This window comes from Equus asinus, chromosome X, assembly GCF_041296235.1.
Source record: "Equus asinus isolate D_3611 breed Donkey chromosome X, EquAss-T2T_v2, whole genome shotgun sequence".
NCBI classification, from domain to species: domain Eukaryota; kingdom Metazoa; phylum Chordata; class Mammalia; order Perissodactyla; family Equidae; genus Equus; species Equus asinus.
Genome location: NC_091820.1, coordinates 14,149,123 through 14,161,528, shown reverse-complemented (window position 1 = coordinate 14,161,528; position 12,406 = coordinate 14,149,123). Strand labels below are relative to the sequence as shown.

The 12,406-nt window shown below is 37.1% G+C and overlaps 1 protein-coding gene across 2 annotated transcripts in view; it reads left to right on the top strand.

Moving 5' to 3' along the window:
• SCML2 (Scm polycomb group protein like 2) overlaps positions 1 to 12,406 on the top strand; it is a 92,767-nt gene that overhangs the window by 22,781 nt on the left and 57,580 nt on the right. For both annotated transcript variants that reach the window (XM_044763939.2, XM_070502569.1), the window contains 4 exons: positions 1,846 to 1,891; positions 4,368 to 4,436; positions 9,348 to 9,418; positions 10,256 to 10,490. In XM_044763939.2, coding sequence (XP_044619874.1) covers positions 1,870 to 1,891; positions 4,368 to 4,436; positions 9,348 to 9,418; positions 10,256 to 10,490 — 397 coding nt within the window. In that variant the 5' untranslated portion in view covers positions 1,846 to 1,869. The remainder of the gene's footprint in view (positions 1 to 1,845; positions 1,892 to 4,367; positions 4,437 to 9,347; positions 9,419 to 10,255; positions 10,491 to 12,406) is intronic.

Genomic DNA, 12,406 nt, shown 5'->3' with positions numbered 1-12,406 from the left:
TACTTCATAATCAAGTAAAGGAGGCAGGAGCCTCTTTAGTCTCCACTCATTTTGTCTTCAGTCTGAAATTCCTCCCTCTTGTCTTCTCTGATCATTGAAATGTCCATCTTTAAAGGACTAGTTCAAGTGCCACTTCCTTTGAGAAGTCTTCTTTTATATTTCCAGTTAATTGTGCCTTCTATCTTCCCAGAGAGCACCGCTTTTACCTCTCTTAATAAAGCCTATATTTTATTCTGCTTTGTTCGATAATTGTTTGTTAATATGTCTCTCCCACTAGATTTCCATTTCTTTTGTAGTAGATTGTGTATCTTCTGTCCACACAGCACCAAGCACATAACAAGAATTCTGTAAATATTTTTTAAATAAATGCCTAGATCTCACCTGGAAACAGATGGTGGTGATGTAGAAAGGAACAAGAAAGGCTTCAAGAAGGAGATTGCATTTATGTTAGGCCTTAAAGGATGGATAGAATTTCAAGAAGCAGAAGAGGAGGAAAAGGTATTCCATGCAGATAGAACAACATGATGAGTTTTGGGCTGGTCCACAGGGTAGCTGTAGACAATAGATGTCAGATGGCTTTGAAATTGTGAGGGGCCTTAAATATGCTCCACAGAAGATTTTTTGTTCAATTCAGAGGTCAATGAGATTATTGAAGCAGGAATGTGATTTGGGCAGAAAACAGCTTAGACTATATATCTGACATTATGTACTGGGTAGGTTGGGGTGGAGAAAGACCCTTGTGGCGATATGAGTTAGCAGCTATGGTATTAGATCAAGCAGGAGCTAATAAGGGTGTAAACCAGTTAGTGGCTGAGGAAAAGGAAGTTAGTGCATGTTGGCCACTGATGGAATGTGTGAGTGAAAGAAGAAAATCTCACACATTCAATCATACCTGGGGTTTTAATAAAAGCCAAGTACCTGGAAAAGTAGAGGTGTTAGTAAGAGAAACAAACAAAAATGTCAGAAGGAGCAAGTTTGGGAGAGGCGATGCTTGAGTGTAAGTTTGTTGAGTCAGGTGTAGAAGACCTTCTGGGTGGCTTAATGAATGTATTCTCCATAGGCTTCCTTTAAATAACAGATTACTCTCCGTTATACACATCATCGTGTTCTGATTACAGGGACACAGAGTAATGGGAGGTAGATATCCTTTTACCATATTAAGTATTTCTGTGTACATACCTCTTTTATAGCACTCATGTTGTGTTTTGTTCATATGCCTGTTTCTAACTAGGTGGAGTTGTTGAAGGGCAAGGATGGTGTATTATTTTTCTTTGTTGTGGAGTGCCTGGCATATCGAGAACATGCAGGAAAAGTTTGAATGAATGAATGAATTAGTGGTTCAAAATACAGACACCTTCTAACAAGTAATTATCTTGTTAGAAGACTTGACTTGCAGTTCTTAAAAGTTTCACCAACACAGTCATGATTCTTTACTTCTTGGTAACATGGGCTTAAGTGGGCTTTTGAGATAGGCTTCAGTTTGAATCCCAACTCTGCCACCTTTCCATCTGCTCTTTTTTATTCATTTAACCATAAAATTCACCCTTTTAAAGTGTACGATATAGTGTTTTTTAATGTACTCACAAGGTTGTACAACAGTACTAATTCTGGAACATTTTCATCACCCCCAAAAAGAAACCCCTTACCCATACCCATACCCATTAGCAGTTACTCCCCAGTCCCTCTTCCCCCAAACTCTTGCAACTACTAATCTATTGAATTTACCATTTTTATTCATGGGAAAGAGATTAAAATGATCTAACTCTATAGCTGATTTCTAGTAATACTACCCTTCAGAGATGTATTGTGCTAAAAGGAAGCATTAATTAATTTTTCTCCTTGTAGGAAAGAATACCAGAAAAGGATACCATGGGACAAACAGCAAATGAAGGTAAGATTTACTTGTCTAAAGATGATAATGTTTTTAGTTATTTATTTGGAATGAGTATCTTCTGGTAGACTGAACTTTTGAAAAAAAGCCTTTTTAAAAATAAAATTATAGGAGATGTTAGGTGCTTAGAATTAGAATTTTAAAACTGAGTAGCTATTGAAAGAAATCTTGGGCCAACCCTGGTGGCCTAGTGGTTAAGTTTGGCATGCTCCACTTTGGCGGCCTGGATTTGGTTCCTGGGTGTGGACCTACACTGCTCTGTTAGCAAGTGGTGGTGTGCTGTGCTGTGCTGTGCTGGTGGCCCACATACTAAAAATAGAGAAAGATTGGCACAGATACTCGCTCAGGGTGAATCTTCCTCAGCAAAAAGAAAAGTAATCTTATCTTCCCTTTCTAGTTTTATAAGTGAGAAAACTGACACTCAGGGAGGTTAAGTGAACAGGTCATACAACAATCTATGACAAAGCCAAAATCAGAATCCACATCTTCTAACTCTAATATGAGTGATTAAAAAATGCTTCATTCTGTCTTGTTCTAGTGAAAGTCTGCTCACTGTCCCATGAATATGCCACACTCATTTGCACCCTCTGTTTTGAGTTATATTTTCTTTTCCATAATACATTCTTCACACCTTTGCCATCCTAAATCCTGTTCTTCCTTTGAGACTGGGTTCAAGTCCTGTGGCTCTCATGACTTTTTCTCTGGCTGATTGGGGAATTCTGTCCTCTGCTGTTCCCAGTTTTGTCAAGTGATTAGTTTAGTGTAGTCTCTGTAACTAGATTCTTAGCTTCTCTAGAGCAGGAACCATGCCTTTACAGTTTCTTTCCTATTAGAAAATCTTACTGTAGAACCATTTAGTAAATATAAATGTATACTTTCTTTGTACTAGTCAAATCATTTAAATGGAAAGCAACCTGTATATCCCCCTCAAGTGTTCATATATCTTGAAGACTTGCTCAGTCATAACCAAAAAGTAGATCTATTGCCTTAAATGGTATACCTGGCATCACTCATAGATCCTTCTTTGAGAAGCTCATCACTTGACAATTCAAGCATCAGTAAGGGTAAAACAGCAATAGATGGAAACACATCAAGTATGGTTAAATCCATGAGTTCATAATGCCACTAAAAAACAAAACAAAAGTTATCAGTCATTTGTGGAGAATGCTAGGGATCCAACTCATTAATTTTGAAAACTAGAAAATAAAGGAAAAGAATAAAGTGTTGATTGTGACTTCCCTATGTGATCTGTACCTCAGGTTAACTAAGTGGTTGAAGAGGGGAGGATTTTCTCTATAGAAGTTTTCTGGCTAATAAAGACAAGGTGATAAAATTAGAATACCTTCAATTTGCAACCTCTGATGAACTAATGGAACTAGGCTATAGCTATCCGTGGCTGCTCATATCACAAAAAGAGAGAGAATTAGATATTAGGAGCCTCCTGTGAGAAGTACACACCACCACCAATGAAGTCGTCTTTTCCTCTTCTCCCCACCTCCCCAAAAACCAAACCTGAATCTGATTACACTGTTCTGGATGGGAATACCAATACCAATTTAGAGAAAATGTAAGGATCAGAAGAAACTAGCACCACGAGGAGGCAGTCAGCAAAATCCAGACTAGAAAACTCTAAACTGGTATCATCAGCAAAAAAAAATTGCTAGGAGAAGGGAAAAAAAAGAGGAGGAGGTGGGGGAGCCTATAGATCAAAAGAGACTTAAGACGTCTATCGACCATTGATATGTATAGTCTTTATTTTGGTCCTGATTCAGACAGACACACTTAAAATAGTTAAGACAGGTGGAAAAATATGAACACTGACTGCTTATTTGATGATTTGTGGGCATTATGGTTAATTTTTTTCAGCATAATACCAGTATTCATGATTAATTTTTTAAAAATGGGTCCTTTAAGAGATACATACTGTAATATATGTGGGCGAAATAATATCGTATCTTAGATTTGGTGAAGTTACAAGCTCCAGTGCTGTTTGATCTCCTTAGCTTGGGCACAGAGAAAACCTTGCTTAGTCCATTGGTTTACATTGTATTCTGGCTTCCCTGTTATGTTTTAAACTCTCGAAAGCATCCACTTTATTTCTAGGGCTCGTTTTGGTTTGTTCATTCATTCATCTAACGAAAATGCTTGAGGGTGTTCTACATGCCAGGTCTGCTCTAGGCACTGAGGATACAGCGGTGAATAAAACAGACAAAATAAAATAAGTAAATCCCTGCCCTTTTGGAGCTTACATTTGAGTGGAGTGAGACATAACATAAACAAAATAAAGGAGCAAATTATAAAGTACATAGTATATTAAAAAGTGAAGTCCTATGCAGAAAATGAGGATATTAATTATAAAATTAAAACTGATTCCTATTATAAAATAGTTTTAGTTTGTAGTTTTTCTAAGTGCTCTTTCAGACTATCACTATGGCCTTTCAGTATTGCTCACTATTTTCTTTTCTCCTTTTTTTAGATTCAATGGATGTCAAGAAGGAGAATCAAGAGAAGGCTCCTCACTCAGGCACATCTTCTGTGCAAAATGGTAGGTTTTAAAGTAGTTCAATACAGCATATTTCTTTTCCTCACTCAGTGTTAATATGAACTCTTAGTGCTTTTGGTATAGTCTATGTACAGTAAACTCCTGTAAATATAAAATCTAAACAATAGGAAAGGTCAAAAAATAGTATTTTACTTTGAAAAATTTTCTTTGGTTTTACTTAGAGATAAATTGGTATGGGATTAAGTAAAAAAATAAGCATGTATTTCAGTGCCAAGTTTGCCAAATTAAAGATATCTAGTTATTAATTACCATGTATTACCAATTTAAAATAATTTGATTGTTAATGAAAACCCTTCCTCTAACAGAGTCAATGTGAAAGTCCTTTTCTGATAGTCAAAAGACAGTTCAGCAGATAAAAGCTTAAGCATTGAGAGGTTTGACTCACCTGTTCTAGAATCCTGGTCTGATTCTTTACTGGCCTTGTGAACCTACTGGCAAATTACTCAGTGTTCTTGGTCTCTCTTTTGTTCTCTGTAGCTCAGGGATAATACTACTTACCTCATAGGACTGTTTGGAATTAAATAAAATAAAGAAAATGAATGTAAAGCACCTAATATAATACCTAGGCATATAGTAAAGTTTCAGTAAATGTTAACTTTATTTATTAACCCTGAGTTATTAATTCATGGTGTGTTTTTCTTTTAAAGATTTTGTTTTTCCTTTTTCTCCCCAAAGCCCCCCAGTACATAGTTGCATATTTTAGTTGTGGGTCCTTCTAGTTGTGGCATGTGGGATGCCGCCTCACCACGGCTTGATGAGTGGTGCATGTCCATGCCCAGGATCTGAACCAGTGAAACCCTGGGCCACTGAAGTGGAGCATGTGAACTTAACCACTTGGCCATGGGGCCGGCTCTAATTCATGTTTTAAGTTCCTTATTGTGAACAGCATATGTATAGCGCTGCATCAGAGACTTGGGAGATAGACTCTAACCTATTGCACCTGCTCCTAAGGAAAATGAGAAAATAAGTCATATGCATGCAAAAGGTTGAATAAAAAAATATTATAGCAAACTTACTGTGTTTACTAGAGATTTCCAGACAAACCTCTTGCTCCTTGTCTTTCTCTTGTACCTGCCCTGCCAGCCCCACTCTTGAGGTAGTTCACCCATGACTTTCTGTTCTACAGGGAATTTTCCTATAGAGGTAATCCCCATGGAATCATTCTCTCTCACTGTAGCTAGATCCTCACTGCTTCCTTTGCTTTCTTTCCCATTGGCCTTATTTGTCCTTCAGCTCTTCCCTCCAACCCCAACAACCCTCCAAGGAAATGGAGGCCACTAGGTTCATTAGGTTAGAACGTTCTGCCTTGTCCCTACAAATTCCTCTCCATTTTTTTAATATAACAGTTTTATTAAGATATAATTCACATAGCGTACAATTCATCCATTTAAAGTATACATTTCAGTAGTTCTCACTATATTCACAGAGTTGTGCAACCATCACCACAATCAATTTTAGAACATTTTCATCACCTTAAAAAGAAATCCTGTACCCAGTTAGCAGTCACTCCCCATTTTACTCCCAGTGCCTCTCCCCTCCCCTAGCTCTAAGCAACCACTTACCTACTTTCTGTCTCTATAGATTTACCTATTCTGGAAATTTCATAAAAATAGATTTAAAAAATATGTTCTTAAAGGTTGAAACTAGAGTAACTTTTCAAAATTTTCAAACTTTTGATTGAAAAAATGACATTACTTAATCCAGATTACTTAATCCAGTTGACAGACATCTGAAAATATTTCTCAGGGCCTTGACCCTAACATCTCATCTTAGAAGTCAGTGAGTGACTGCTAGAAGGTAAGCTCCAAGAGAGCCAGAATTTTTGTGTATTTTATTAACTGCTGCATCTGTAGTACCTAGGACAGTGCCTGGCACATATTCATGACCTTCTATAGGAATCCAGTGATGACTAGGACAAACATGATTCCTGCCATCTTTGAGCTTAGGGGCAAGAAAGACGTTAAACAGAGCCATCTCTGATGGCCTTGTGGTTAGTTTGGCGCACTCTACTTCAGTGGCCCAGGTTCGGTTCCTGGGTGTAGGACCACACGACTTGTCTGTCAGTAGCCATCCTGTGGTGGTGGCTCACATAGAACTAGATGGACTTAAACTGGAATATACAACTATGTACTGGGGCTTTGGGGAAGGGGAAAAAAAGAGAGAGAGAGGAAGATTGGCAACAGATATTAGCTCAGGGTGAATATTTCCCAGCCAAAAAAAAAAAAAAGACATTAAATAAATGCTCAATTACAGTTGTGATATATGCTATGAAGTAGTGGATGCTGATCATTCAGCTGAGAACCTTCCACGTCTAGATATTTTGCCCGTCTTCTTTACATAGCCTCTGAACCCAAGCCTAGTACTGGTGGAAGACATTATGATTCTGATTTGCTCTAGAGAAGACCAGAGGGGCTCATATAGGTTATGTTCAGTTTGCCAAAAGGTGTTTGGGGTAATGTATGGACTAGAATAGAGTACAAGTCAAACGAGAAGGACTATGGACATGTGCAAATAACAATCAGATCACAAACCTATCAGTTCCCAGGCCTGTTTTCTGAGAGAGAATACCCCACCCCCCCCATCTGTCAATGAGGATAAGATGCAGAGGCAGACTCAGACCTCAGGCTTGGCCAAGACTTTCTGACTGTTTTGGCTCCTGGTCAGGAATTCCAGCTGTGGTGGTGGTGTAGACGTGTCAAATCTAAATTAGTAAAGCCTGTTGCTGTGTGTTTCCCCTACGTTATTGATAGGGTCTCAGCACATAGGCAGCCAAGCTGAACAATTTTACAGCCTAAAAATTTTGCCTTATGAATAAAGAAAAAGAATTAAGGCTCCAATGGTTAAATGCTGCATGTGGTCATTAGCCAGCAATGTGATAGAAAATGATATTACAGAGCACCAATATAAAGGATTTGCTAGCTCAAATTATAGCCCATTCAAGCACAAATGATGATAGAATATTAAAAAAATTGTGTTAGAGAGATGGATTAAGTATTTTCCATTGTCATTGAAAATTTTACAAACGTAACTAGTTTATGGAAGAGTCTTAGTTCTTTGAGGTATAGTTGTGAAACGGCTTTAGTTTTCCAGTCATTATTTTCAAGTTACACTCCTTTCTCCCTGGAATATTGGCTCCTTCACGACATCCTAGTCAGATTTTTCCCTCCATTCGTGTTTTGTGTTCTTTTTTTTTTTTTTTTTTTTTTAACGCTCTCCAGGATCACGTGGTGGTAGAGCTTTAGTTAGAACCTTGAGTCTCCTGATTGTCAGGTTAGTGCTTAGGTCACCGAAATATCCTGGTCAGTTTGATTTTAGAGCCATGGATCTCAGTTTTCCTTTTTACAAAGCTATTCAGTATTCATAAATTTAGTCACAACTATGACCTTTAGTTTTATAATAACACATACCATTTATTGAGAAACTTATATGTATGCTACTTCACTTAATTCTCAGAATACCTTTCACTGTATGTATTACTTTCCCCACTCTATGGGTGAAGGAACTGAGGCTGAGAAAGTGAAATGACTTGCTCTCAGGGTTACATTGCTAGTAAGAGGCAGAGCTGGACTGGAAGAAGGCAGGTTCAACTCCAGAGCCCATATTCTTGACATTCTGCTCCATGCCTTTCAGCACTCTGGTAGTGTTTGCTTCACATCCTCCGGAAGTGGAATTAAACCCAGTATTTTTCAGTGGAATGACCTCTTAGGTTTATTAAGTTTGAAAAAAGTAGGGTGTACAGCATTATGTATGACACACTTAATACCATATATAACACGTTTATATATACATATAAATGCATACACACATAATAATGGTATGCTGAAGCTGGCTCACACTGGCTTGGGAGAGCCAGTTGTGCATGTGTCTTCCCAGCTTTGTGGTTGGTGACTTCACCTTGGCACCTTGAAATCACCATATTGGTAGTATTTACACCACAGAAGTCTGCAAACACTACCAATCAGGCTTTTTATTTGTTTGTGTTTTCTGGAAAGCTGGTTGTTAAACATTTATCAGCACTCTGTGTTTGTGTGTATGTAAGTGTTATATCCTTTGAAGGATATATAAGAGGGCGGTAAGCGCAGATTCCCCCAGGAAGGGAAACTGTCAAACCCAATATTTTTATAGTGAAGAAATTAACCAAAGTATAGAAAAACCTCATGATTGATGAGAATTAAACTTTGTATGAACCAGTAGTACCTTTAATAACTGCTATCAAATCTTTCTCTCAGTGTCTTGGCAGTCTGATGGGCACAGTGAATTGAAGTGTTTAAGCAAGGCAAAGTACACTGCTTTCTGATCTTTTCCTCTAGCATTATAAAATAACCGTGAAGACTAAGTGAGCGAAAGGACAGCAAGAGTTTGTAGAAAATGTAGATCATTAAAATGATCCATATCAGCGACTGCATCGATGACTGGTTTACTGCTTTGTTCTGCCACCGTATTTTTAACACCCTGGATGGTAAAATTCTGTTAGACCACATGCCTAAACACCTTTAGCTCCCCGTGGAAAACAAAGTACCTTCGCATTAATAGGATGAAATGGTAGAAGCACGTGTCTTGAGTAAATTTATATTAGAGACAGATGAGTAGAATTTGCTATACTCTCTAAAAAGTCCTTTAGTTGTTTCTAGAGTTCACATTTTTAGAGTCCCTGTGTTGTAGTCATTACATTGAGAGGATCTGGATTGCAATTTATCTCAGAGCCATTATTATCAGGAAGTTTGTCTTATTTTTGTTTTCCATGCTGGTAATCAAATATAGATCAGGAAGTTTGAATCTGCTCTTTAGGAAGTAATATTTTTAAGAAGTAGGGAACTAAAACCCCTTTTATTCCTGGAAGTTAGTATACAAATTATATATACTAAAAACTATGTTGTGCATGTTTTTTTCCAGATGATTTCCACTGGGACAAGTACTTGAAAGAGACTGGATGTTTAAGTGCTCCTTCAGAGTGTTTCAGACAGGTATGCCAAAATTCTGTGGATGTTATATATATTAATGTAAACTATTAACTTGTCAAAGGGTGTCTGTGTGATTGTTAGGTTGTGGTAGTGTGAGGAGATAGTGGGATTGTTGGTACTGCCACTTAAGAGCCAAAAAGATGGTCTCTTTGCATTCATTCATTAAGACTTTACTCTGTCAGGTAAACTAAGCCCTTATGACTGCCTATCTGGAGGAAGAGACAGGCATGTAAATAATTAGTTATGAGAAGTGTTATAACTCTGTACTGGGAGGGCTCACAGAAGAGGTGCTATCTGAGATGGTTGCACTGAAGGGCGGGATATTCCAGGCAGAGAGACTATCCAAAACAAAGGCACATGGGCATACAAGAACCTGAGTGTTGAGGGGTGGCATTGAGTGGTTGGAGCACAAAGTGGGTAGAGGCAATAGTGTGGGAATGATGTTAAAGTTACGTGGGCTTTTAAACTGTACTCAAGACTTGGACTTTATCTGAACAGTGGTGAGCTGCTGGTTGGTTTATTTCAAGGGGGATAGCCTAATCAGATTCTTATTTTAGAAAGCCACTCAGTGCATTTTAGAGGCTGTATTTGGGTTGCCTGGAAGTGGACAGATGAGTAAGACCAGCAATGGGCAGTGGTTTTATGCTGCATGTCAAGCCAAGGAGAGGGTTTGGAGATCTTTGTCTTGACCCTTATATATAGCTCGCTCTTTGCTCATCATCTTCTGTGACTGTTACTTAAAACGTTCCTCAAGTATTTTGGTCACATAACTGACCATTTGTTTTTCTTGTAGTTGATGCATCTTAACAAAATTTTATTTATATGTATGTATATATATAGTCCAAGATTCCACCGGCTAATGACTTCAAAGTTGGTATGAAATTGGAAGCCCGTGACCCTCGCAATATGACTTCAGTATGTATTGCCACAGTCGTAGGAATTACTGGTGCCAGGCTGCGTTTAAGACTGGATGGTAGTGACAACAGAAATGATTTTTGGAGACTTGTTGATTCTCCAGACATACAGCCCGTTGGGACATGTGAAAAGGAAGGGGACTTACTTCAGCCTCCACTGGGTAAGGATACATAGTTTTAAAAATGACGTATTCTTACTACTGTAATATTCAGTAGAAATAGTTTTAAGTGATCCTTTAAAAACCTCTTCTCTTAGGCATTCTTGCAAATAGATGGTCAGGTGGTTACTGTGGAGAACGTATGAGAGGAACTCAGTACCATATGTTATAGAGTTTCACTTGAGTACACATTTGGCATATGTGTGCTGAAGGTTCCCCACTCTAGGGCAAGACTCATGCTGTCTTCAAAGTTGAAATGTCAGAAGCACTTCTACTAGATTACACTTGCAGATTCAGAAACCCTTCTGAGGTGAAGTTCATAGCATTTTGATACAAGTCACTTACTCCATCTATATTGTCCACTGAGCCATTCAGCACTTTTGGTATGGGGGTGAGTGCAGGGAAGGGGTATGATTCCATATCCAAACTCTGGTTTGAAACTTGGGAATTTCATTACACCTATAATGGGAAGAAATCATACAGACAGGTGGGAGTCAGTACCTTTAGGTCTTTGAAAAGAAGGAGATGGATGGAACTTTTCAGCAAAGGTATTTAAGCACAAAGCTCTCAATTTTGACCAAGTTTTTAAAAGGTAAAAAATATTTGACTCTAATTTTGGGCGAAACTTTTCTTTTTAAATAGTTAGGTATAACATGATATTCTGTAGAAAATAAGTGATTTGGTTTATTTTATCACCTCTACATTCTGAGTGAATGGTGGGTATTGGTTTTTGTTTCTTCTTTATAATATTGAAAATGAGAGCTCTCTATTATAAAGCACAATGAGAGAATGGATTTTTTTGTCTCCTACTGGTGAAAAATTCCCTGCGAACCAAAAATTTAAGATAGTAATAATAACCACTCTTTCAGCAATATCTTTTTATACTGTCGTTGCTCTAATTGTTAATTATTCCTGTTTGGCTTAAAATATTTTAAAAAACTAATTGGAGATGTGTTATTCCAAGAAGATGGTTTAGGATGTGTGTGTTTTCTGCTTATTGTTGTCTTTTCTTTCTTCATATCATTCACATTTTTTGTTGTTTATTTTTATAATATTTCCTAAATAATATAGAATTCTATAAGAGATATAAGTGTAAACCTGAAACTTAGTACTTCTCTGTTTGTATTTTATTTCTCTGTTTGCAAGATGATACTATGTTTTTGTATTTTGTTTAAAGGAAATGCAGCTATTGTGGTTGTCGGTATTTCAAACACTAGCCAAATTTATGATCATTGTTTTTTCAGATTACTTTGAATTTACTTTATTAGTTAAAAATATGAGGTACATAGCAATATGTGCTGATTGGTATATATTTTGACAGTACATATAAAAAATACATAATTTTTGCCAATTTGCTTATTAGGTGCTTTTGAATAGTTCTATTTTCCATTTTAGTATAACGCAATTTGTTTAGTTTTCCTTTTTGAAAGGTTTAGTTTATTTAAACCTCAAGGGTTATTATTTTAAAGATTTTTTAAAGTTTTAACATACAAATAGAAAAGTGTACAGCTTATAAATGAAGACACTTGTATAACCACCACCCAAATCAAGACATAGAACATTATCAGCACCCTGGAAGCCCCAGTCCTGTTAATTCCAGTCATAACCTCCCTCTTCTCAAAGGTAACCACTGTCAAGACTTCCTAACATCATAGATTAGTTTTATCTTTTTATTTTTTATATAAACTTTCATCTATTTTTGGCTCTTTAATTTATGTTTGACTTTAGGCAATTATAGAATTAAGAAAAATGTTAAATTAAGAAAAATTATGGTACATGATGTAATAGGATAAAATGGAGGTTAAGAGAAAGACATAAAGACCAGAGAATGATTCTTATGCAATATTCTAACCACAGTGAGGAAAATTCATGCTGTGGATAACTATTTATTAGATATCGCTAATAATATTGATTTACTA